This window comes from Eretmochelys imbricata, chromosome 8, assembly GCF_965152235.1.
Source record: "Eretmochelys imbricata isolate rEreImb1 chromosome 8, rEreImb1.hap1, whole genome shotgun sequence".
Classification (NCBI taxonomy): Eukaryota; Metazoa; Chordata; order Testudines; family Cheloniidae; genus Eretmochelys; species Eretmochelys imbricata.
This window is the reverse complement of record NC_135579.1, coordinates 28,904,209-28,931,550: the sequence shown is the minus strand read 5'-3', so window position 1 is coordinate 28,931,550 and position 27,342 is coordinate 28,904,209. Positions and strand designations below refer to the sequence as shown.

Genomic DNA, 27,342 nt, shown 5'->3' with positions numbered 1-27,342 from the left:
GTATGGCAATGTCTATATCTGCTGGGTTATAAAATATTATATATCTTATAGTCTTAACTCCTGACATAGCAGGGAGTCTCAGCTATAGCTCCCACACAGTAAATATTTTCTTAATTAAAAGAACTTCTATGAAATTAGGTTGAAAAAGTAACAAGCTATTTTGATTCTAAAAGTGTCTGAAATCACTGTATATTGTCTTTTACTTAAACCACTTGAACTTAGCAGAGGTTTCAGGCCATTCAATGGGATGCCTAGTCTGTATATGTAGATTGGGCTAGAACTGATCATTCCTTTTCCTACTCCTTCCAGGGTCTATAAACTTCAGTTTCTCTATTTGTTTGATGTAATTTTTAAGCTCTTTTGGGGAGGAGACCATGGCTTTTTAAGAATCTCTGTAAAGCGCCATGCAAAGTAACAGAGCTCTCTTTATAAATGTAATAAAAATAAAAATAAACAGGTCAAGATCAATCTTGAAATTACTGTTTACATACCAACACAGAGTAAAACTTCTGTAAAATTTTTATTGGGGAAGGTGCAACTTCTTCACTCTGAAACCATCAAAGTTTGCAAGCATAAAATCAAAATGTAAATTATTTGCATTGAATCTGTGATAATCCCTCAACTTTCTTCATCTCATCCCTGCCATTTTTCTGCTTTGCTGGGGATGGGAAGTGGTGAGGAGGTTCAAGCTGTGATACTCAAAAATAAAGTGTAACACAACTTCAACAAAAACTCCATCACAACTCTATGGTACTGTATCTAGGCAAAAGGTCTGCTACTGGGTATCAAGATGGTAGGACAATAAATACAAATGAATCTGAATTTCTAAGTGCTAAACCAGATGTGAATGTCTCTAACATTTGGGCATGTCTGCATACAAGCTTTTGGCTCACGCATACTTCCTTATTTTTTATTAAGATAATAAATTGTGGCTGTAGCTCAAATTGCTATGTACTTTCCAAACACAAAGAGAAAGAGCTGGTCCTCAACCCCACAGAGCAAAGAATCTAAAACCCTGTAGTCGTTAGAGAAACTTGGCGGATTACTTCCAGGCAGTAAATATAAACTTATATCCTGCCTTAACAAGTGACACATTTTTTCTGTTATAGATCAGATTTAAATGGTTAGAAACATATAAAAGAAAATGTCTAATTCATGTAGCTGCCTCCCTCAACACGGCTTGTTTTTGTCAGATATAGTGCCTTTCCGCTATCTCCTCTCATATGCTGCCTTCCATCTCTCCTGCAAATTATCTTTTCTTTGTATCGCTATTGTTGTAATTTAAGAAAATCAGTAAAAGAAAAGAAAAAGTTCTTTGCTACAAAGAATATTCAGAGGAGACAAAACTGTCCTGCTGTGTTGGAAGACAACCACAAAGGTATGGTTTTACTGATTATTGATTTATATTATACAAAAATGAAAAAATAAATACGAAGCAATATTCTTGATGATGGCACTCTTCCCTCTCCAGAGAAACCAGTTTTCAATACAGTCTGTACAACTGACCTCTTCAAATCTCTGTCAAAAATCAAGGTAGCTTACTTCCTATTTAGTACTCAGACCTGGGGGAGTGGATGCTTCAAGAGAGAACCCAAGTCTTTTACTTTCTTGGTCTAAATCCAGCCCATATTGGCAATGTCTGAAAGTAACTGCCTTTTGATGGCTGTCATATGGGCTATATTGAAAGAATTGGAGGAGTGGCGTCTCATTTTAGTGTTGAGTGGGCAGATGTCTACAACACCAAACCACCACATGGCACTAATTAACATTGGAACTTACAGACTGCCATATTGGATCACACTAGTGATCCATCTAGGTCCTGTGTTCCATTTCCAACAATTGCCAGTACCAGATGCTTCAGAGGAAGATATAAGAAACCCTACAAAGGGCAATTACAAAATAACCTGCCTCCAAGGAATGTCTCTTTCCAAATTCTGTTACTTAGAGATAAGTTCATCACCCTGAAGCACTTCACACTTATTGGCACACTTAGTAGAGAGGCCAAGGACTCAGTGAGGAAGGAGATGGAATTTGATTCTTATTCCTGGGGATGGAATCTCCAGGATGGCATTGAGGCATATTGGCAGGGCACTGTGAGGAAGCTTGAACTACTTGTGCTGTGCCCAGTGTGTAGGTTAATGGAAGTTTTCAGGGTACATCTACACTGCAGTTAGATAACTGCAGCTGGCCCGTGATAGCTGACCCAGGCCCATGGGGCTCAGGCTGCGGGGCTGTTTAATTGTGGTGTAGGCTTCCCAGCTCAGGTTGCAGCCTAAGCTCTGGGACCCTCCCACCTCACAGGGTCCTACAGCCCGAGCCCAGACGTCTACACCACAATTAAGCAGCCCTGCAAGCCAAGCCAGCTGGCATGGGCCAGCCACGGGTTTTTAATTGCAGTGTGGACATACCCTCAATCTCCAGGTTATCAAAGGTGGCACATTTCACCAGCATTAAAATGATCAAAGGAACAAAAATTGTATTAGCCAACTTGACCCAGGTACATCAGAATGTCTATATTATCAAATATCTTTGACCACTGCCACTGCTGTCTGCTGCTAGTGAGTGAAAGGAAGTGTTGATCCACTCAGACTGAGTCTAAACTACATATAATGTAGCAGGTGAGGCAAATGAGAAAGGAGTTTTGAAGGGTAGGAAATAGTGACACAAAGGCAACATTGGTGCCTCCTCTCCTGTTCAAGGGGGCAAATCTTACTTATACCACAAAACATAGGCTGCCATAACTTTGTTGTCTGATTAAATTTCATTCTTGGACTGCACAATGCTCAGGATGAAATCCTGGCCCCACTGAAGTCAATGGGAGTTTTGCAGTTAACTTCAACAGAGCTAGGATTTCACGCTCAGTTCTGTTCAAATGTGAATTGCAGATGGACAGACATTTTCCAAGTGATGGACTGGAGCAAGTGCATTTGCTTCTGGCTATTCATTCAGGTTTCTGCACATATTGTACTTTCCTTTGCCTACCATCACAATGTCTCTCTCTGAGAGAAATGGATTTCTACACTCTAGTAATAAGCAATAGTTCTAACTATTAATGTCTCGTTTTTGATGGGACTAATTCAACTATTTTCAATACACTTGTTTCAACAGCAAGAAAGAAAATCTCCCATCATAAAATTCATACATGAAATTGGTCCAGGATTTAGTTACTGTTGTACCTGGTCTTTTGCTGTTTATTAATTCTAGAGTAATTTATTTTCTTCCTTATCTAGATTTTTCCCTACTGTTTGGTTATAACTTCATCCATGATTACAATCACTTAATAACCACATCATAGAACATGTCTTTTTTACCTTGGGTAAAAGATTCATTTTCTTTATCATCAGCTCACAGTAAGCTATTTTTCTCCCTAACTAACTAAAGTAGGAAAGTGAAGTATGAGGTCACATGTAGAGCTTTACTTTGATACACACACCAGTTATATAGGGTTAGCCACTTGTCCTCTCTCTTTCATAGATCACCGATGCATGTGTATTTACAAAGTCTGTGTGCAACTTCTCTTTTGAACTAACGTTCTTCTGTTTTTATACTTTAGCTCTACTGCTATATTCAGAAAACTGTTGATCTGGATTTAAAACATATTTTCCAATGAGCTAACACTAGGGTTTTTGGAGACTTTTCAGATTTCCCTTGTTAGAATGCAATAATAAAGGAAGAAACCACCCTTTTTGTATAATTTAGCCAGAGGGAAAGTTAGCTTGTAACAGTCTGACCTGTAATGTCACACAGAATGCTTAAAATATGTTCTGATTTCTGGAAAAGAATAATTCGGCATCAAATAAAGTAAAATGTTCCGAGTCAGTGTGAACACCTCCAGCTTGCAACAGCTGTCACCTTTCCACTGCCACATTAGTACAGTGTGATCTATTCCTAAAGGAACTCCAGCGGAAGAAAAAATATTTGAGTGTGTTTCAGATCCTCCATTTCCCCACAAAAGAGAGCATTTATCTTAATTCATCTACCCCGAAAGCCCATTCTCAGTGCATATCTGCCCCCCAACTCTAATATTTACAAAGAAAGAAATAACATATTTTCCTCCCAAATTATATATGTTGATGAGAGTTTCCTTTAAAAAAGTGGTAAATCACTATGCTAAAAATAAAAACAGTGGGAAAATATTGTTATCTCACTCTCTATTGAATTCAGTGACAACGCTTTCTTTGCTGCTGTGAGATCAGTTTAGGCCAATGACAGAGATGAAATTTCTTTACGTTCCAAGCACAGTCACAAGAATTCGCATATTAGCATCTATATGTCTAAACAGCTCATTATTTATACTAGAGACAGGTTTGATATTAAAACATGAGATAATTACATTTACAGAACTGCACTTCTGCCCAAATCCCATCTCTGCTACAGATGCATAGACAAAAGTTCAACACATGCTTTTCTAATGAAAAAGTGGCATAAAGACATCTTATTCTCCTCAGGAGAAACACCTTTTCCTTCCTTGTGAGAACAATTTTGGTAATGTACGCTGATAACATTAATAAAATGTATACATTTCACACCTCTGGAACAAAAGATAAAATCTCCCCTCACAGGTCACCTATCCTATTTATAATCTGGGATATTAACTAGTGCATGTAACACTTAACACAAAACATCATCAAGCAATCCAGTATAGGCATCTTTTTGTGTGCACAGTAGGTAGATTTCAATTACATCAAAATATAGGAATATATTTCAAAAGATTACAAAGCGAAAAAAAATCAGCGCAAGGTGGTAAACCTTTTTGGAAAAGGTAATTACTGCACACTTTGACACAGTGCAGGGATTACCGTTATTGGGTTTTTTTAAAGTGTGAGATTAAACAGCACAGTGATAAAATATCCTGATTATCTTGGCAGAAGATGTGATAATGGGGCAATAGATGCAGAGGGCAAAAGTAGAAAAAACACTCTGCATGTAGGTTGGTGACAAACTGCTGAATCACAAAATCTTTGATTTAAATTATTATATCATCATACCATGTCCGAAGCATACAGCACCACAATGTAAAATGATATGCCCTAAAAATACGTAGGCCACATTTAATTAATTAATTAATTTATAAGGGTGTATATTTGGTATCCAATCTGTATGCGTTTCCCAAAAGGTTTATACACCCAGAGAGATTCAAAGGTGGAACTTAAAAGAAAAGCAGCTCAAGGGGTGCAAGATTTTGACCACAGTTTTAGTTTAAGAAAGAACAATTCACGAGTAATAGGCCTGTCCCATTAGGGTCCACAATTGCCATGAAAATTTCAATTCACATGCTTCCTCTCTGTTGGTAAATTTATCAATGTCTTTTTTAAGGTAATTAAAATAATTTCATCTATGTTTCTAACTCACTGGACTTTTTAAAGAGAATTTGATAGTCAAATAAATAATATGGGGAATGGACAGATTTGACTGCAAAGAGAAAACCACACTGCCTCTAAAGTGCATATTCTTTCAATTTGCATACAGATTCTTCTGTTCCATAGTGGTTTTCCTCAGATTTCTTAGTAGACATAGACCCAGTTAGAAATATTCTCTTCCCAGTTTTGCTCACAGCAGAGGGAAAATACAATTTTCAGCCATTTTAAGAGATTTTGAATAAACATTATACTACCTGATTTTTATGAAAGTGAAATAAAGAACTGAGTCCACAATAACTCATTCCTGTTGAAATAACATTTAAGTGGTTTTAATTTGAAATTATGTTATATACACATAAAATCTTTTTTGGAATTTCCCAGGGTGACGTATCACAGTTGAGATGCAATCATGTTAGTCACGGCACTCTGCATGATGCCAATGCTATACTAAGCAGCATGCTATTAGGAATGGGTACATCAGCATGCTATAGTACTGGCTAAACCCTCCCATGCTGTGACTGTCTATATGCAAACACCATGCCCACTGTCACAGCACAACGGGGCAAAATGTTAGGGAGCTATTTCTGTAACAACAGGAGCACTTATTCTCCCTCAGCTTGACCCCTGCTCTTGGTGGGTATTGTGGTGATGTGGTTTGGATGTGATATATAGTAGCAGGGAAGCATTGATGCACCAGACCAGGAAATTAAAAAAGATGCCATTCACACAAAGAAATGTTTAGTTAAGTTTAAACAGCTTGGCTCTGATGATACCTTGATGGACCATTTGTTACATCTCTACTTGTTAATGTCCATTAGGTTTTTTTTTTTCCCTTCTCTTTCAAATTAAGTTCCTCTGCATTTTACCCTGGGTTTTGAGAGGCTGAGCTGATGTTTAGAAGCACTAGGGTCCTTAAAGGAACAGCCTATTACAATACACAATAGTAACTATGTTTCTACAATTTATGAAAAGAAAGCAATATGTGCCTGTTTCGGTGCCTGTCGTTTGCCTACCAATGGTGCAGTGCTCCCCATTCCAGCCCTCTCTGCATTCACATTTCCCATCTTTACAGGTTCCGTGTTCCGTGCAGCGGGGATGGCACACACGCTGGTCACAGGCCACTCCTGTCCAGCCTTCTTCACAGCGACATGCTCCGCCAATGCACACCCCGTGCGTGCCACAGTCTACGGAACACACTTCTGGTGAAAAAAATAGAATTAGGATTACAACTGAGCACTGTGATTGGGAATGGGTCACTAAACATGTGGTGAAAAGTGACTAGAATTGGCACTTTGTTTCTGTAAACTATATGCAGAGTGTGGCATGCTCATATGCCCACCAAAATGAGACTTTGCTTTTTATTAAAAATCGCCCAAAATAACAAATGCTGCTAATTTAATGCAGGACTGACAGTGCTAGAGACAGTGTCTCTTCTATTCAGGTGCACATAAACTTCTTCATGCTGCTCCAACAACATGCCTCTGCCCTGGCTCTGAGGGGCTCTTTCTATCTATACAGTAACCACCCCCCATGGCACCATGTCTCAAAGCCCAGATCAATTGACTTGGGCTTGCGCTATGATGCTAAAAATAGCAGTGTAGATGTTCCCATTTGAGCTGGAACCTAGGCTCCGAGATCCTCCCTCCTCCTGTACACTGCCATTTTTAGCCCAGCAGCATGAGCCCCAAGTCATTTGACCCAGAATCTGAAACACACTGCTATAGATCTTCTTTTTTTTTTTTTTTTTGCAGGTACCCTCACATCGCCCTGCTGTGATTGCCAACAAGGGAAATAATCAGTGGCAGCTGTGATGGGTGTGTGAAGGGGACGTTTGACTGCTAAGAACTAGACTGAGGTCCATGTAAACTCATTCCATGAAGAATGACAACAATTTGGGGTCACTCACAGAGGTTTGAACTGGTAACTAGGAAGAGAGGGGCTCTGCATTCTATTGCCAATTCCCTGAGTCTTTCAGTCTCACTCCCGCACACTAGCTTTTACAACTCTGGGACAGTGACAGTTATGAAGTGGGTTCTAGCCCACAAAAGCTTATGCCCAAATAAATCTGTTAGTCTTTAACGTGCCACTGGACTCCTTGTTGTTTTTGGGGATACAGACTACCCCCTGATACTTGACAGTTGTGGAAGAGTTAACTGTTGTTTTCCGCATCATCACTGAAATTTCCAGTTAAATGCTCATTGATGAACTTTTAGGGCAGTTGATGATACATGAATCAGAAAGACGCAACTTGATATTCGTTTACCAGGTATGCTGTTAGCTCTGCTGGCAGTTAGAATAATCTTGCCTTTACTTAAGACAGCTAACTAAACTGGACATGGATGGAAAACAAATGTGCACCTCAAAGTACCATTTTTAGAGTCTTGCTGTGAAACCAGCTGCTTAGATTTTTCCATTTGAACTGCTAAAGAGGAGAAAATAATCTTAATTTTAGTACAGTTTTGCTATTATTTTCTATAAATAAGTAGTATTTATGATGTGCAACACAAAGCAAAACAGAAAATATACCTAGCAGACAATGGGCTGTTCATATCTGTGGCAGCCCACTGGAACGGGATAACTTCTGCAGTGAGCTAGGTGCCAGTTTTTAAATGGTTAAACAACAAACTTAGAATTTGGCAGTCTGCACCTTTTAATTAGTAACTAACCAAAAAAGGTAACTGCTTGGTTACAGCACTTTAAACAAAGGCATTGACCTGGCCCTGGGATTCTGGATAAAGACTAGAGCAGTGTTTCCCAAATTGGGGTCCACGGACCCCTGGGGATTCCCAAGGGTACTCCAGGGGTTCCACAGGCCCTGCTGATCAACTCCTTCCCCTCCCTCCCTCAACTCCTCCCCGTCTCTCCCAGCGCCTGCACGCCAGGGAACAGCTCTATCTCCCAGAGGCTACTGAAGCCAAACCGGGAGATTGTAGGAACTAAAAGTCTATCAGTGCAGTGGGGCTAAGGCAGGCTCCCTACCACTCCCGGATGCAGTCCGCACATCCCTGCAGCCCCTGTGGGGGGGCAGGGAGTCTCCATGTGCTGCCCCCACCCCGAGCACTGACTCCGCAGCTCCCATTGGCTGGGAACTGCGGCCAATGTGAGCTGCGAGGGTGGTGCCTGTGGGAAGGGGCTATGCACGGAGATCCCCTGGCTCCCCCACCTAGAAGCCATTGCCAGAGAGCTGCCGGAGGTAAGCACCACACTCCGCACCCCAACCCACTGCCCTAGTTCAGAGTCCACATCCCCACCCCTTCCCAGAGCCTGCAGCCCCCACCCCCTCCTACACCCAAACTCCCTCCCAGAGCCTGCACCCCTCACACCCACCCCAACCACTTGCCCCAGCCCTGAGCCCACACCCAAACTTCCTCCCAGAGCCTGCACCTGCACCCAAACTCCCCCCCAGAGTCCACACTCTGCATCCCCTCCTGCACTCAAACTACCCCCAAAGCCCACACCCTGCCCCAGCTTGGTGAAAGTGAGTGAGGGTGGGGGGAAAGTGAGCGACGGAGGGAGGGAGGGGAGATAGAGTGAACGGGCGGCGGGAAGAGGTGGGGCGGGGCTGGGGCCTTGGGGGAAGGGGCGGAGTTGGGTAGGACCTGGGGCTGAGTAGGGGATTTGGGGATCCCCAAAATGTTTAAATTAAAATGGGGGTCCTTGGGTTGCTGAAGTTTGAGAACAGCTGGACTAGAGCACTCCTCTCCCATGCTAGCTTCACCCAGCACTCCCCCTAAAATAAGGCAGGCAAGCTTTCTTAACTCGTCTGTTGGCTCCTGATTTTCTCTTACTAGCCCATCTAGGCCATCGAAGGGCTATATCTTGTTGGTACCCTGGCCATAGTTAATATTTCCTAGGTTGTGCGTATCAGGGCACCTCTAGTTTGGGGCAGAGAAGGCCTGATAGATATCACAATTCTGAAAATATTTTAAAATTATTCCTTATTAGTAAAAACCCTGTTGTTTACGAATGGGGACACTGAGACACAAAGAGGTTAAGTGACTTACCACAGGCCACAGTGTCAGAATAGGGAAGTGGAACACAGTATTTCCTAGATACCAGTCCTGTGTTCAGAACACTACAATGTATAGTATCTATCATGTAGCTGCTAATTTATAATGACTAGAGTATAACAAACTGTTCACTGATCAGATGCTGAAAGAGTAATGTAAGTCTCATGTAAATAATTTGTATTTTAAACTTGTATTTGATATTCAAATGTTAATCAGTATAGTAAACAGGACAGGAAGATTATTGCAAAGCAGAATAGAAATATTTTTCTTACCAACGGAGCAGTCAGGACCCATCCAGTTAGGATCACAGCTACAGAGGCCTGTGTCAGAGAGGTATGTCCCATGGCCACTACATTGGTCTGGACACTGGGCTCTGGGAAGTTCACAGTTTAGGCCACCCCAGCCAGGGCTACAGAGACATTCTCCATTCAAGCAAACACCTTGATTGGAGCAGGTTGGATCCAAGCAATCAACTGAACAAAGAAAACAAAACAAATACTGTGTGAATAAAGGTTGGTTCCTACAGTGTATAGTCTGGATGATACTGCCGGATGGATCAGTGCTTGTTAGTTTATACTATTGCAGTGAATACACCAAACTCTTGCAGTTGTTTTTTAGACCATTTATATCTGTTTTGAGAACTGGTGAATATAAAATGTCTTTCTATTTGCTAGGACACAGGCTCTAAAAGTGGAAAAAATAATTTACCAACTTTAACTAATTTTTATGATTGTTACCAATGTTATAGTACTGTAAAAGAGAAATATTATTAAACCCATGTTACACATGGAAAATGGAAGCACAGATTTGCAAAGTGACTTGCCCATGGTCATAGAGATTAACATTTTCAAAAGCACCTACATGACTTTGGAGCTCAAGTCCCATTTTCAAAAGTGACTTGAATACTTAGGGGCCTAAGACTCACTGACTTTCAGGTTCCGTTAGGCTTTTAAGTCACTCATGAGCTTTTGAATATTTTATTCATAGTCATTGGCTGAGCTGTGATTCGAACCTAAGAATCCCATTGCCTAAACTCTGTTCCAACCAGTAGCCATGTTTCTTCTCTTAACAAAAGCCACAGATACATCTTCCCCATTTCTCAATCTGAAAAAACGGTAATTGCTTAAAATGGGATTTTTTTAAGGTGGTGGAAAGACATTGCAGGTGTCATCTTGGATTTCACTGAACAATGGGATGCTATTGCTGTATCAGAAGTGAACTCATGGTGACATCATCGTTTTCAAGGTGTTTACCTTATATCAAGCATTTGTTTAAGTGAACTGCACTTTATTGTAAATGTCAACTTAAAGGTTTATGAACAGCCTTCCACTATGGAACTGATGACCAAGATCAAACTGATGTCCTGAATAAAATGAATTAATGCCACGACTAGTGTATATTAGTTCACAACTCAAGAACTAAGAATGATTGGCATTCGCTCTTGAGGCAATATGAAGTTCGGAGTGTATAATGAAAGTGATTTATCTCTCATCTTTTCCCAAAGATTATCTTTCTAAATGAAGGAAGAGAGAATTTCACTGAACCCTGCATGAACAATACCTGATCCTTCAAATCTCAGCCTTTGCCATAAACACAAATGCTTATCAAATTATTTTAAGACATTATAGAACCTTTAAACATGAGTATATTGATCAGGTACTATGCACAGGATTGAAGCAGACATGAATTTAGAGATAACAGGAGTCATCAAAATTGTTTTGATTTTAATTCAGATTACAATACTACAGGAATAAATTACTATAGCATTTCTAGTGAGATTATGGACTATAATGATGGCACCGGCCACATTTTTTCAAATAATTTAATATTCAGTTAATTGGTTTTGGAAATTAAACACATTTCACTATTTATAGGCAAACCTAGAGGGTTTGGATGTTAAGTTCAGATAAGCTTCCAATAATTCAGAAGTTTATCCAAAAACTTCTTTGGTCTATAAATCCAGCTGGACATTTCAGAAGAACAGAGTCCCGCTTTTGAGATGTTGGTACTTTCTGCTTTTGGCAGGATCCAAAATACTGTCAAAAGTCAGAATAGTTTCTTTCGTGGTATTTTGGTATTTCTTCTCAATCCAGCACATAATTTATTTGTTAATTTTTTATTAATTATTATTATTATAAAAAGACCCTCCAAACTAACCTTTAATGATCCTCAGAGCTCATCCTGATTCTGGGGAAAAGATTACAGTTTGGTGAATTTTATCTATTATATTTAAAAGAAATTTTAGAATGGACAAATCCCAAAGTTTATTTTTAAAAAAGAGATCGGAAAATGTGTGTGTTGTTTTAAATTTCTGCCTCGAAGTACAGATAGCCATAAAAAGTATTGTTGAATACTGATGTGGGGTAGCTTTTAGGAATGTATAACAATCCACTTAAAATTGAAGCAATAATAAAAGCAATGCAGAAAGAATGAAAAATACATCCCGCTTACAGATGAATTAGCCATCTTTCCACTTTCTTGAATTATGGTACAACGGCAGAGGAAAAGCAGTCGAGATTTATTACCTCAGAATACTCCTGTCATCACCCCCCCCCCTTATTTTATGGAATAACTTGCGCTAAACCTCTCTATCTATTGTTCTAGATAAATAAATTTTATAACTATTTAAAATCCATCATCTGGCTGAGCAACAGCATTCAGACTTTAAAGGAGCAGTGAGTTTAGTTTGGCTTCAAATCTTGTTCCAATTTTATACAATGCTTTTAGGGTTGATATCTAGGGCCAGATCCTCAGCTGGTGTAAATTAGCAGAAATTCATTCACTCCAGTGACGCTAAACTGATTTACTCCAGCTAAGGTTCTAGCCCCACATCTTCAGAAGCGGGTTATTTATTTAATAAGGATTTAGAAATGGAGTCTCCGTGGTGTTTAAACAAAGGATAGTGTGCTTTAGCAGTTAAGTATGTGAGACTTAGAACCCAGAGCCCCTTAGCAGCTTAGATCATTAGAACTCATTTAGTGTTGGGCTCTCTGTAGATTTGACAAAAAGGGTAGAGAATGCAATTTGTATCCCTAAGGGCAAAAAAAGAGGTCAAGGAGTTTTCGGAACAATATGTACTCTAAACCTCCAAAGAATCATGAATTACACTTATGAAGTTAAATGTCATTGAAAAATGACTCAACCATGAAGCTGACAAGAAAAACACTGTTAACTTAACCTAATTTGTCAATTTCACTTGTCTCTCCCCAAACCATATTGAATGAAACCTGACAAATATGCCGTTTCATTTTCATGTGCAAATTTGTTAATCGAGCAAGAGTGTTTATGCAGCAAAAATTGTGGATTGCAAATATCGATTCCGGTGCCACCGCCATTTCAGGTAAATTGTTTGAATGACATGACTCTGATGAATATCAGAAATAAAAAGCTAACTGGAAGAAAAAAAATGCTGACCCACAGTTGCTAATTCCATTTCCCAGTTGGAAAATGGCATATGAATCAAACTGACCCATTCTTTTCAGACACACAAATCAATAGAAGAGATTTCATACTTTAATATAAAATCAGGTATGTTTACCTGTTCCGTTGTGCAGTTAATTCATTTACAAAATTTAAATAAGACTGGGTGAATGCTTAAACTGTTGAGAAACCATTTCATATTCCATCCTTTATTCAACAGCTCCTGAATTAATGTGTAAAATATTTACAGAAGGGAAATAATTTTGAGGTAGCAATATCATTGCTATGGAATTTTTATTTTATTTGCCAAATGATATATGCAAAAGGTTATTTTAACCTTTCTTTTCATGTTATTGTCCCTTCCAAGTTTGCAGTTAATACAGCTTGCCTTCTGCAATCCATTTATCTTTTAAAAACCTTATCCTTTCAAGCATTGTTTATTAAATCATCTACATCCTCCTGCCTAACATACAAATTCACTGCTCAGAAACTTTGTTAATACACAGTTAAAGTTGATTGGCATTCACACCCTTCCAAAATGTTCAGCGCAGGTATTACTTAAATACTCTGAAAACCAGGACAAAAAAGAGTTAAGGTTGCCCCTCAACCTTAAACTCAGCCCTTTCGAGCTGGCAAGAGACACTGTGGATATATTATCAGAGTGGTAGCCGTATTAGTCTGGATCTCTAAAAGCGGAAAAGAGTCCTGTGGCACCTTACAGACTAACAGATGTATTGGAGCATAAACTTTTGTGGGTGAATACCCATGCATCCGACGAAGTGGGTATTCACCCACGAAAGCTTATGCTCCAATACATCTGTGAGTCTATAAGGTGCCACGGGACTCTTTGTGGATATATTATAAAGTATGTTTCAGCCAGGGCTGCCTTATCATAAACAGATAGGAGGAATGACTAAGTAAGAGTGCTACTTTACGTGCTGTGCCCCAGAGAATTGTATTCTCTCATTGCTCTACAGGGGGCAGTACAACTGCCTTCATTGTGTTAGGGACAACTGTACAGATCGGTGCAGGAATTATTTGCAGTAGGTCGCCACAGCTCATGCTACGATATGAGGAAAGGTGTCTCTCCACCAAACGGATCACAAATACCTCGTTTCTGTGCTGTGTTAGGTTGCTTGTAGAAGCAGAGAAGCACAATAGTCTATTCTTGCTCTGAGGATTTGTAACAATAAGGTAGCATATATGAGAGTGCTCTACAGGGCAGAGGAGATGTTCCATGGGGAATTCTTAGACCAAAGGGTCAAAGGATGGTAGCATCTGGGGCAATCTTTATACTCAGATACCAGCTCTGCCTCCTCCTGCCCCTTATACAAATATTGTAAGTATCAAAAAATGTTGATGTCACATGATTTTTAGGGGGGCTATATCTGTGGCAGCTCTTGCTTAAAGGGCCTCAAATTTGGATCACTAACCCTACTCTGAATCCCCATGAGGCAATCTGAGTAAGTATGGAAAACTGGCTGCTGAAATCCACAAAGTACTCTAAATAGTAAGTTAGCCTCACCTTAACTATATTGATGCCACAACCCGTCTATAATTTCTTATGACTTTTGGGATTACAATTTATAATTAGCCTAGAATTTAATTAATGGCAAATGTTTATGGAATCCCTAAAAGACTCCAATACGTATTTGGGCGAAACGGCACCTAGAATGCTGTGTTCTGCTCTGGAAACCTCAGAATCAGAAAGATGCAGAGAAATTGGAGGGAATCTGAAGAAAAGCAACAAAAATGATTAAGTGTCAGGAGGAACTATTTCATGAGGACAGCTACAAATTAATAAATATGTATAACCTGGCTAAATGATAAAAAAGAAGATAGGATTGGTCATAGCTGTCTATAAGCTTATAAAAACCAAGGTAGGAGGGGAATTGTTTAGTGTGGAACAAAATGGAATTAACAGGGTGAAATGAAAGACAGGTAAGTTTAGGCTAACTATCAGGAAAGCCCTCCTAATACTGACATCTTTTAGATTATTCTTTTGAATCTACCACATTTTACCAAGGGATGAGGTGGAATCCCATAACTAATTTTAAACTAGACTGAACAAAAGGTAATGTTTGTATTTAATGGAACGTTCCTGCACCCTGGAATGGGATGGATTCACAGAGATGTGCTTTAATCAGTCTTTTCTACCACTGCTGATTTCTATGCAATTCCATGAGAATGTCAGATATATTTGGGCATTTTATTGTACAATGTTGTAAGAACCCCCTCTAATCACCTACTGCCAGCTGAACTGTAAATTTCCCTTTCTGGGAGTTCCGAATCCCCAACCACTTTTGGCATGATCCAAAGCCCACTGAAATCAATGGAAAGATCTCCACTGACTTTTGGATTAAATCCTTAATCCATATGGTGCTGTAAACAATTCCTGGGAGAAGGTGACAGGAAAACACTCTATAGCAGCTGGTTTAATTAACCCAGTGTTGATAGTCTAGTAGTGACGCTAAGGATTATGGGCATCTATCTGGTTCCAGTGAAGTAAATGACAAAAATCCCATTCACTTATGAGGATGGAGGATCTGATCTTTCCAGAACAGATCTGAAACACAGTGGTACTGGGTGGGGAAACCCTGTATTTTCTCCAACCATGTTCTTTGATGGGAGAAGAGTTATTTACTACCCTATGAGATGAATTGGTGCTCTCAATCTAGTTCCTAGCAGACAGACACCTCCTACACCACAGTTAGACTGCTCAGTAGAGAGCCAAGGATTGAATTGGTATGGTCACAGACCTACCATCTCAACCCAAGCTGAAACACTGGCCGATCCAGATGAACTAACTTGACTTGAACTTGAACTAACGCGGCCCAGTTGTGAGGATAAGCAGAGGACTTCAGAGATGTCTATCTAGGAACCCTCTGGAGCAGGAGTGGGCAAACTATGGCCGGGGGGGCTGCATCCGGCCCTTCAGACATTTTAATCCAGCCCTCGAGCTCCCTTGGGGAGCCAGGTCTGGGGCTTGTGCTGCTCTGGTGCTCCAGCCAGGGAGTGGGGTCAGGGGCTTGCACTGCTTGGCTCCCAGAAGCAGCAGCATGTCCCCTCTCTGGCTCCTCGCATAGGGACAGCCAGGGGGATATGCATGCTGCCCGCCCCAAGCACCACCCTTGCAGCTCCCATTGGCCATGAACCGGGGGTGGTGCCTGCAGATGGTGTATGCAGAGCTGCCTGGTCGTGCCTCTGCATAGGAGCCTGTCAAGGTTCCTTCCCCACTCTGAACTCTAGGGTACACATGTGGGGACCCGCATAAAAGACCCCCTAAGCTTATTCTTACCAGCTTAGGTTAAAAACTTCCTCAAGCTACAAACTTTGCGTTGTCCTTGAACAGTACGCTGCCACCACCAAGTGTTTTAAACAAAGAACAGGGAAAGAGACCACTTGGAGACGTCTTCCCCCAAAATACCCCCCCGAAGCCCTACACCCTATTTCCTGGGGAAGACTTGATAATAATCCTCACCAATTGGTATAGGTGAACACAGACCCAACCCTTGGATCTTAAGAACAATTAAAAAGCAATCAGGTTCTTAAAAGAATTTTAATTAAAGAAAAGGTAAAAGAATCACCTCTGTAAAATCAGGATGGTAAATACCTTACAGGATAATCAGATTCAAAACATAGAGAATCCCTCTAGGCAAAACCTTAAATTACAAAAAGACACAAAAACAGGAATATACATTCCCTCCAGCACAGCTTATTTTACAAGCCATTAAACAAAAGAAAATCTAACGCATTTTCTAGCTAGATTACTTACTAACTTAACAGGAGTTGTAAGGCTGCATTCCTGATCTGTTCCCGGCAAAAGCATCACACAGACAGACCAAACCCTTTGTTCCCCCCACTCCAGATTTGAAAGAATCTTGTCCCCACATTGGCCATTTTGGGTCAGGTGCCAGCGGGATTACCGTAGCTTCTTAACCCTTTAGAGGTGAAAGAATTTTGCCTCTGGCCAGGAGGGATTTTATAGCACTGTATACAGAAAGGTGGTTACCCTTCCCTTTATATTTATGACAGAGCCAGAGGGGTTACATGCCGTGGCTTCTGGGAGCTGCTTGAGGTAAGCACCGCCTGAAGTCTGCACCCCTGACCTCCCACCCCGTGCCCCAACCCCTTGTCCCAGCCCTGATCCCCCTCCCGCCCTCTGAATCCCTCAGGCCCAACCCAGAGCACCCTTCTGCATCCCCAACACCTCATTCCCCGCCCTGCCCCAAAGCCCATACCCCTACCCAGAGCCCTCACCCCCTTCCGCACCTCAACCCCCAATTTCGTGAGCATTCATGGCCTACCATACAATTTCCATACCCAGATGTGGCCCTTGGGCCAAAAAGTTTGCCCACCCTTGCTCTGGAACATTAAATTCCCTTTTTAAGACAACAATGTTAAAAAGAGACAACGCTCCAATTTATCTAGGTTGCAACAGAAGAGATGAGGAACAAACACCACTGGGCTTGATCTATGACCATATTTGGTGACGCCATTTTGTTAAACCCTCTCATTTTTGTCTACATAAAAACTGCGGCTACTTAAATTTTCAATACAAGGAGCTTTTTAGCATTCATTAAATTGGTGTCTTTTCTATGTACCATCTACTTTTCTATACTTCTTTGAGACTGTCTGTAACAAGAGTGATTTACCCTATATGATGCCTCAAGTGACATGGTTACCTGCAGTCTCCTAAATCCATCTCCTCTTTTTCTGCATTAACTATGACTGAAACATTTGCCTTTTGTCGGTTTTCAATTATGTCATTTTCTCTACCACTTTTCTCATTTGCTTGTTTCACCATTTTACATTTTTAAAATGTTCAATAAATATAATCCATTAAAAAAAAGAAAGAAAAGAATCATCTTGACTCTTCAATGAAAGAATCACTCAGATTTACCTGTGGCAGACAATTCTACCACTGCAGAATAATAAGGACCTTAACTACATGACAGATCAAAAAATATAATTTAAAGTTTCACAGGCCTGTAAAACTGGAAGTACCAAAATTTTGAAATCCCCTCCCTCCTCAGTACTCTCTGTTATAGTAGTTTTACACTACAGTATAATCATAGCATTTTCTCCTCTTTCCTGCCTTCCCTCCCATTTAGCTCCACACACCACAAGACAAGCTCAAAGCACAGACAGAGTTTGTACTGTAGCATTTACCTTCCTCACAGTTTTCTCCTTTGTAGCCAACAGAGCAGACACAGTTTCCTTCAACACAAGAACCATGACCTCCACAAGAGGGATCAATACACTGGCTGATGGGTACATCACATTCTGGCCCTTTCCAACCACTGTAGCACAAACAGGTTCCTTTGGAATATTGTCCATTGCCACTGCACAGAACTGGGCAGGCAGCTGGAAAATGGAATGAGATAAAGAGAGCACATTGAGTTATATATGAAAGCCCATAAAAGTGTTCTAAAAATAAACTGCTAAGCTACTGATTGATAAATTTAAAGGTGTTAATTTAATGGAAAATGCTAAGTCAGACTTTAATAATTCAGTTTCTGATTACTCAAAGTATGGGTATGATTAATTATCTGAGGCTAATAAATACAAGCACACACATATGCTGTCGATACTCAATATATAGCTGCTATTCATTAGACTGTGGACTTAATATTCAGAATATATGGAGAAGTCTGGAATGATTATCAGGAACAAGTCAAAATGAATGGATTTGATTCTGATGTCACACTTGGTTTACACCTGAGTAATTCCTGATTTACAGAGAGTAAAGCTCTAATGATGTATTCAAAGTAAGTCTCATTGCGTGATGCTATACAACACTAGCTTGGCCAATTTTTTTCTTACATGGTGTTTTTGAATGATCTGTACCCAAAACTTCATCATTTTTATTCCATAACTTTGGGCATCTTGGGCAAAGCAATAATTCAGGCCTACATCTGCATCACCTTCATCCTGCCACTAGGAGAAAGGCTGGGACTAAGAAAGAATGAACAGTGCAAATGGCAATTATATGAACTGCAGTGCCTGCCAAAGACTGAGAGGATGATTACCAGCCACAAAAATGGAGAAAACAAGAATGACAGACAGAGAGAGTCTTAAGAAGGGGCGAGGATGCATTACTTTGCCTGATATTGTTTGGTGGCAGTAGATCTGTTGAAAACTAAGACAATGTTCCCCCCTTTTCCCACTCCCCACCATGACTGGACAGCAATGCTAAGTTCTACAAAATTAAAAACACTGGTGTGCAAGAGCTGCATTCCATTTTTAAAAAGGCCTTTATTTTTATTATATGATTACTATTATTTTCCCCTTAACTTGAACTACCAGGAATCACTGAAATATCAGATGTAGAATGAAGAAATGAGTTCACAGTGGTACTTCAGCTATTTCTGCATACTACAATTGGGACCTAATACTGCAGTCCTACTTCCTTGAGTTGTCCCATTGATCCCATTAAGAAGACTGGTCCTATTTTGCAATAATCTATACCTTTTTAAAAATGAAAGGATTGATTAGAAGGAATATATTCAGACCAATGTTAATGTGACTCATTTTGTCCCTAGTAGTTAGTCAATATTCAAGGCCATGCAGGTTTTTCCCCTTAGAAGTGAAACTAATGATAGAGCCAGGTATCTGTGATGCAGTCAGATTTATTTACACAAAATGTACATAGTCCTGTTTCTCTGAACACAGCAGGAATCAAAAGGCAGGAGGCAGTTTCTTTACTCACAGTTCCAAGCCCCTTTCTAACCAGCTGTCTGCCTAAAAGCTGACCCACCCCCCGAGATGCTTCAAAAGAATTTCAATAATTGTACTTTAGCAGAATTTCCAGTCTATTATCTTTTAAATTCATTTAAAAAGGACAGATGTTCACATGCAAATTGCCACAGAAGGATATAGAGTAAGGGCCATGTGCTCAGAGACAGCCTCTGATTTTGCAATCCCCAAAATAGGCATGCAAGTATGTGTACTTACATCACTGTGTGTAGACATGTTCTGTACATGCACACAGATATTTGACTGTCTAACTGAGAAGCTGGGTGATCAAACAATGAACTGCATGCACAAATGTGAATGCATGAGGCCAGTTGAAAATTTGGTCAAGTGTCTTTGAATAAAACTTAAGTATCTAATTCTTGCTGGGGTCCAGCAACTAAATATTTACACAATCCAAACTTAACTCAGGTGAACCAACCACATTCGAGTCTACAAAACAGAAGTTTTGTGTGCCTGGGCTTGTAGACATGACTTTATCCCATCATCCTCCCATCCCTGAAGTGTGGGGAGCAGTTGATTTGTGGTAGGCTAGGTTTGCCACAACTTTTGCAGTTTGTCTCCTCAGCCAAAATAGCCTTAAAATGTGTTGCTAGGTTTCTTTTGGGAGGGGAGGGGGGAGAGGAGTGGATTAAAAATATTGAAAGAAAGATCTCTATAGCCAAACTCCATTTCCTCTTGGTTTTTAAGGTGAAAATTATCTTCCCAGTGTAACTTCACAATGTAAAACTCATTCAATAGGAGCCCAGATTAAAGATTTTTTAACTCTCTCATAGCACCTCTAACAGCTAATATAAATGTAGAGTATATGCTCTTCTGTAACACAGAATATAGCAACAGTAGAATTTTTATTCAGATTCTTAATATTGTTTCATTAAGACTCAGTGCTTACCATAATTTCTCTCAAAAAAATCTGCATTCCCAGTGGTAGTGCAATACTTGTATGCTGTTTAGACAAAGCTGCACAATTTCCTAGTTATGTGTTTATATGATATATAAGGTTTCAGAGTAAGACATTATATCTTCTGCAGTTTCCACAGTATGCATCCGATGAAGTGAGCTGTAGCTCACGAAAGCTTATGCTCAAATAAATTGGTTAGTCTCTAAGGTGCCACAAGTACTCCTTTTCTTTTTATGATATATAAAGTACAGAACTGCCAAATTAGAAATGAAGTTCTTTATTATTCCACTGGGAACTGTAGTAGAGACAGATATAGTATGAACTTCTTACCAATGATCTCAAAGCTGACCTTCTGGGAATACTTTCTCCAGGGAATAATTAATTCAGCCTCTGTAATAACTCAAACCAGGACTGCCTCTTAACAAAGATTAAGCTGCTGCTACTGATATAGCGTGCATATCGTGTGAGAGGGAGATGGATTATTGTTCACAAGACCAACCATTTCACTCTCAGCATCAAACTCAACTGGAAATAAGGTCCCACTGCTGCAAAGATTTATGTGAAATAGGTCACCTACAACAACCTATTTCATAGATCTGCAAAATAACATTACAGTAAGGTTCTACTACCTGTATCTTTCTTGATTTTTTCCTTAGCAACCCAAGTGAAACATTTCAACAACACATGCTAGTTTATCTCTATATGAATCCTAGTGGGCAAATTCTGCCCTAATGTAAGGAGGTGAAACTTCTGTGTAGCTAATGGAGTTATCCTTTGCTAATGCTAGGGCTGAATTTAGTCCTACAGTCATATATCAAAGCCTTCCATAATTTAGACTTAGACCAGACCTGGATGACTAAGTTTAGCTTCCTAAATCTTATTTAGGTTCCTGAATGTAAGTAGTCTCATTTTCACTCACTAATGCCACTGAAATCACTATAAGCTGCAAGTCTCAGCCCACTTTTATTTAGGAGCCTGATTTTAGGCACTGTTTGAAAACATCAGAAAGGTGGTACAAAGGCGGTTTTGCTTGATCTAGTGCTTGCTAAAAATCAGAGATCAAAAGGGGTCAGAGAAATCAATGTTTCAGGTGTGGGGACTTCAGGAGCTGCTGGTTTTGTTTGACAAAACAGGCTCTCCTGAATTCTATTCAGACTCATTTTAATCAACCAGGTGCACATTTTGACATGTAACTGGACCAAGAGTTTATCGTAGGTACCTGTATAGATGTGAAAATGCAAAGATATAAGGCCAGATCCCAGGTTACACTAGGTTATCTTTGTGCTGCTCCCCTGGAACAAAGCTGCCTTAAATCTGACATAACTGTTCACTAGAGAATCCTCCACAGTATCGGGGGATCCTTAGATTGAGTGGCCCCAAGACCCCTTTTCTCCAGCTATTCCATCCATCTTGTGAAGGGTACATGGCCAGGAAACAAGGGGAATGGCTGAGCTGTCCTTATGCCCTGGAAATTGCTAGCTGTTGTAAGGGCTCCTTAGGGCTGTTGGCAAATGGCACAATTTCAAGGAGCCTTCAGGCTGCTCCTACTTATGCTTAGGAGTTTGCTGGCACAGATCAAACCAGGATCAGGGAAAAGCCAAAGTGACTTTAAGCAACTTTTATACACCACATCCTAAACTGCAGTGAACACTCAGCTCAAGATTTGGGCCACAACAGTTGAAAACTACTTCCCCCTTTACTTACCTGCTAAGATATTAGTTTAAGATTCAGTGTTTTCCTGTTTCACTAACACCTAAGGAAGTTTAAGGAATGCTCCCTGTCTCTTTTAGTTTTAGGAATGTCATCAGCTGTTGCAGGAGATATACAGAAACCTAAACTTTGGTCTGCTAGTCAGAATGCTTTGATGTCATTGTTAACCAAAAATGATGCCAGGTTGTGGGACTCTGACAGGGCTGTGGTGAAACAGGTATGCACAGAGACTCAAAATACATGGTCATTCACAACAGCCATGATATACAAGTCTTTAGTTCTGTGGCCCAAACTTGAGGCTTACCAAGTTCCCTATTCTAGTTCTGTCAAACTGCACATTAGTAAGCAAGAAAGGGATTCACAGAAAAATTTCCAGAAGGACAAAAAACTCATCAGGTGTGTCAAATCTCTGACATTCAGAAACCATGTGGGGAAAGCAGCACACGCTGACTTAAGCACTAAAGTATGGATGCTTTAATTAATCCGGGGTGAATTTAATTGCTTTAGTTAAGTGGAAATTGGGTTAAAAATGATGCAGAGCATGCTGGGGTGTGTTAAAAACATGACATATGAGTTGGATGAATCGATAAATTAAAAGCGCACAGATGTTTTAATTAAACCCAGGGAAGCTAACGAAGATCGCTAGAGACTTTTAAGCCTATGATTAATTCAATTCATTTAAAATACCTGTAGAGATATGGGGATGCCTCCATTTTGAGAGTTATAAAAGTTCTCAATCGATAAGTACTTAAGCTGCTCTACAAAAAAATTCTAGGGTTTTTTAAGAAGTGACTGAGCAGCATTAATTACATAATGAATATTTACATCCTTCTGAATGCTCAGGAAACATTTGCTTTGGCCAAAATTTATCAAACAGGTCACCGTTTTTCTCATTATTATTGTCGGTGTGATCTTAGGTGTCAGAGTGAAAGCTTTTTCTATCCCTTCCTGCACTGTCCTACAAATTATCTGCCTCCATTAGATGGCTGCTTTGCTTACAGATATTATAATGTAAACAACAGTCTCACAAAGATGAGTGTATCTCTACATGTGTGTTTACCAGGTGGAATATTGCATCCTGTATCCTGAGACTAATCATTATGGACCCATAACAAATCTTATATTGTAAGCTCTTTTGGAGCAGAGATTATCTTTTTTGGTCTGTGTTTGTACAGTACCTAGCACAATGGGGTCCAGGTAAATGACTAGGGCTTCTAGGTTCTACAGTAATACAATGAATAATCACTAATAAACCAGCCCCTAGCAATGGACAAATACAAAAAGCACTCAAATATGACAAATATTTAGTGAGACAAATGTGGACCAAATATCCTTTGTCCAATACCTGACTCCATATTTAACGGTAGATTGAGGAGGTGGGAGCCTGCTTGCCACCTCCACTAAGATGAAGTGAGGAGAAGTAATGCAGCTAGCCACCCCGTGGGTCTAGTTGGACCCTTAAAGATGCTGGATGAGGGAGATGCCACTGTTTTCTCTGAAGAAGTGTTTAGGGATGAGCAATGGTGCTGACCTGCTAGGGAAGGGTTTCAGGCATGGGAAAACTGGAACTGGAAGTTCTTTGGGGACTGGGAAAGGGAAGGGAACATCTTAGCTGATATTTGAAATCAGGTGATTCAGGGTCCAAATAGTACACTAATACAAGCACTTCTGCTTTCAACGATCATCATTTGTGATCTGTGGTGAGCACTAACATTGGTCCTCGGCTTTGAGGATCCTAGGAATAGCGATTGCGTGGCTGATAAAACCCAGGAATGTACACAGCAAGAAATAGTGTTTTCTATCCTCCACTGAGGAGCATTTGAGGGAAATAGAAGTCGAAACAGACAATTGTCACAGGCAAGCACCTGGGAACCTAAGTTAGAGCTCTGTTAACTTTATCACTGAAAAGAGGGAGGAGGAAGGGATATCTAAAATATCTAAACTTGGACACTTCCACTGCTCTTCCAGTACAGACAGCCAATGACGGTAAAAAACAGATGGGCTTTCAAGCTTCTAGGAAAGAAGAGAGAGAAGAACAGTTAAATAGCTGAACTCTCTTGCCCAATGTACAATGCCTTAAGTCCTCCTTACAGGTCTACAATACACATGCACTGACTCACCATGCAAACCTCAACATACACCTGGAAAAGGATAGGGGAGAAAAGAGGCACCTCTTTAAATATTTTAGATAACATTTTGGCTAACTTTCAAGGGAAGGATGTGTAACCCTTAGCCGCTCCTGTGGCAGTGCTCTCGTTAGGGCTGCCTGGCTAAAGCCAGCCGAACTGAGGCAGCAGCCTGGCCAGAGCTAAGATGGACTGCGGCAGCAGACTGCATAGGGTTGAGGTGGGTTTCTCAGTATAACTTCTAGGTGTTTAATACCAAAATATTCTCAAATTGCTTTGGGTCTCATTTTAATTTACATTATATAAGTTATCACTGTTATCAAAAATGGTTTAACTGAAAGATGCTTAAGTTACCGAGTTCTATACATATAAACCTGCTACAGGTATTGAAATTTGTTGCTAAATTTGAGCAGCGAAATAATTTCGTTTGAGCAAGTAAAGCAGTTTGGCAGCTAACTGAGTTTAATCCAGCTAGAAGCGTTGGTGTTTAATGCAGATGGGTCCAGGCTAAAGATTCAAGTCTAGATTCAAATTCAGATTTTGACATCTCACAAGAACAGGGACATTCAGAGCTGGGGGTTTTGCTTCAGGACCATTCCTATTACTTAGATATGACAAACATATAGGGAGTTGGCACAACAACTTAATTTCATTGCTTAATTTGCAACAATGAATGCAGCTCCACTATTTGCTTAAATGACTTTTAGCATCACCACAAAGTTTTCAAGATGATGCCACCTACAAGCCCAAAGAGAAAGAGTTAAAACTAAATGGAACTTTAAAATATCGGTGCAAGGCTATGGAGACAACGTAACTGGAAAAGAAAACAAAATGCAGATTGTAACACCAGTAGGTAAGCTAAGACAATTAAACACAAAAATAAACTACATTTAAGCAATGTTAAGTACACAAGAGGAAAGACTTTATGTCACAGTGAGTAAAACAGCAGCCTTGCAAAGCATGGTTATTGCAGAACAGTGATTCTCAGACTTTAGCTGAAGATACATAGCACTGGGAAAATATTTTTAACTCATCATAAAGGGGCTGATATGGTCTGGAAAATCCCAGGTATCTCCAAACATGGGATGCCAACTTCTCATGCATTGGAGACCTTACTAAAGCTCTTAGCCACAGGGGATCCATTGACATGAACATTAATTTTAGCTTCCGCATGTATACATACATGCATTTAGGTGAGCGAGCAAGACCTGAGACAAAGCACACTGAAGTCACTGGAAAGACTCCTATTGACTTAATGGGCTTTGGATCAGACCCGGAAAGAACAAGTGAGTGTGGGCCTTGCTCACCTTTTAATAAATCTGAAAATCTTATTACAATGCTGTCCACGGAAAAGCTGTTAAGGAGGACATTTTACCAGTGTTTCCAGAAGCTTTCAAGCATCGGTAACAGCAGCACAAACTTTCTGACACTCGCCAGCCAATGTACCTTAGTCCCACTTTGAAGGAACCATAGATTCATAGATACTAAGGTCAGAAGGGACCATTATGATCATCTAGTCCAAGCTCCTGCACAACGCAGGCCACAGAATCTCACCCACCCACTCCTGTGAAAAACCTCTCACCTATGTCTGAGCTATTGAAGTCCTCAAATCGTGGTTTAAAGACTTCAAGGAGCAGAGAATCCTCCGACAAGTGACCCTTGCCCCATGCTACAGAGGAAGGCGAAAAACCTCCAGGGCCTCTGCCAATCTGCCCTGGAGGAAAATTCCTTCCCGACCCCAAATATGGCGATCAGCTAAACCCTGAGCATATGGGCAAGATTCACCAGCCAGATACCCAGGAAAGAATTTTCTGTAGTAACTCAGATCCCACCGCATCTAACATCCTATTTACCATGAATATTTAAAGATCAATTAATTACCAAAATCATGAAGCAAGGTAATTCTGTTGCAATGTCTTTGGCCTCAGTCTCTAACCCCAAAAGTAAGGTGCCTAACTACTGAGGAAATGCAAAAGAAGATGTGCTCCTTGGGATGAGAACACTGTGGAATCAGAAAACCACTATGTCATACAATCTCATTACTTTTCACCTACCAGTGTGGTGGCCAACTGTGGCATCTGGCAATATGGACAACATGAGACACACTGCACTATAGGATATAATATTAGTGTATAATTCTATGTATAATCTGATGCCAATTTATATCTTTGCTATAATTCCCCCAGTCAGTCCTTTCCATCCTCTCACCCTACTACCTCCTCCACTCTCAGCTTTGAGTCAGTAGATACTGGTATGCTGCCCTCAAAGATCCAAACTTCTTGCCTGCGAAGTGCCCTCTTTCTCAGCTTCTGAGTCGTTCTTTATTCCTCTTATTCCAGCAGTCCTTCCTATTCGCTCTTCTAAACAACACGCTTGCCCCCATTACATGTACTGTTGTCCTCTCTGTGTTAGACTGTCAGCTCTTTGGGAAAGGGAACATGCCCACTTCCAGTATTGCAGATCACCATGCACATGCACATACAAGGAATGTACGATAGCATGGTGTGATATAAAGATTTTATTGGCATGAGTTTGGAATGGCCACTTTACTCATGGATGATAAAGCCCTGAGAAAATGATTAAAGGTCATCCAAAAGGAATGCTAATAAAATCATATACCACACCATCATGTATTGTGTATATACCACATGGGTTACAGAAAAGCTATTTTAGAAAAGCTTTAGAAAGCTTTAAAAAAAGGCTATTTCCTCTGCCTGTAAAGCCATTTTCTTTAGTTATCCTGAGTCCAACTCAGCATTCAAGGAAGGTCATAGAAACCTCTAAAAATGATGACCTAAAATGGTTTTTGTATACCAAAATTGTAGTCACTTTAAAGACTGTTATCTCAGATGTTCACAAGGCTAGAAGCTGGAAGCTGGTAATCATCTCTTTCCAAAAATACCACTTATAGCAGTGCAGGGATGGGAGGCTTCTTAAAGGTCTTTTTTGCATGGGCAACAGCATAATCTGTGCACCTGTGTCACAATCATACTTTCCCCATATGCGACAAGCCTTACATACATTAATAAATGTCCACAATGGCCCTGTCAGGTATTGCA

General features: G+C 40.3%; 1 protein-coding gene across 13 annotated transcripts in view; it reads right to left on the bottom strand.

The window, feature by feature from the left end:
- TENM2 (teneurin transmembrane protein 2) overlaps window positions 1-27,342 on the bottom strand; it is an 806,981-nt gene that overhangs the window by 111,616 nt on the left and 668,023 nt on the right. For 7 of the 13 annotated variants that reach the window (XM_077823697.1, XM_077823695.1, XM_077823696.1 and 4 more), the window contains 3 exons: window positions 17,963-18,157; window positions 9,643-9,843; window positions 6,374-6,559 (listed from right to left, as the gene is read on the bottom strand). In XM_077823697.1, coding sequence (XP_077679823.1) covers window positions 6,374-6,559; window positions 9,643-9,843; window positions 17,963-18,157 — 582 coding nt within the window. Of the gene's footprint in view, window positions 1-6,346; window positions 6,560-9,642; window positions 9,844-17,962; window positions 18,158-27,342 lie in introns of all 13 variants that reach the window. The other 6 variants (XM_077823698.1, XM_077823694.1, XM_077823687.1 and 3 more) reach the window with 2 other exon arrangements.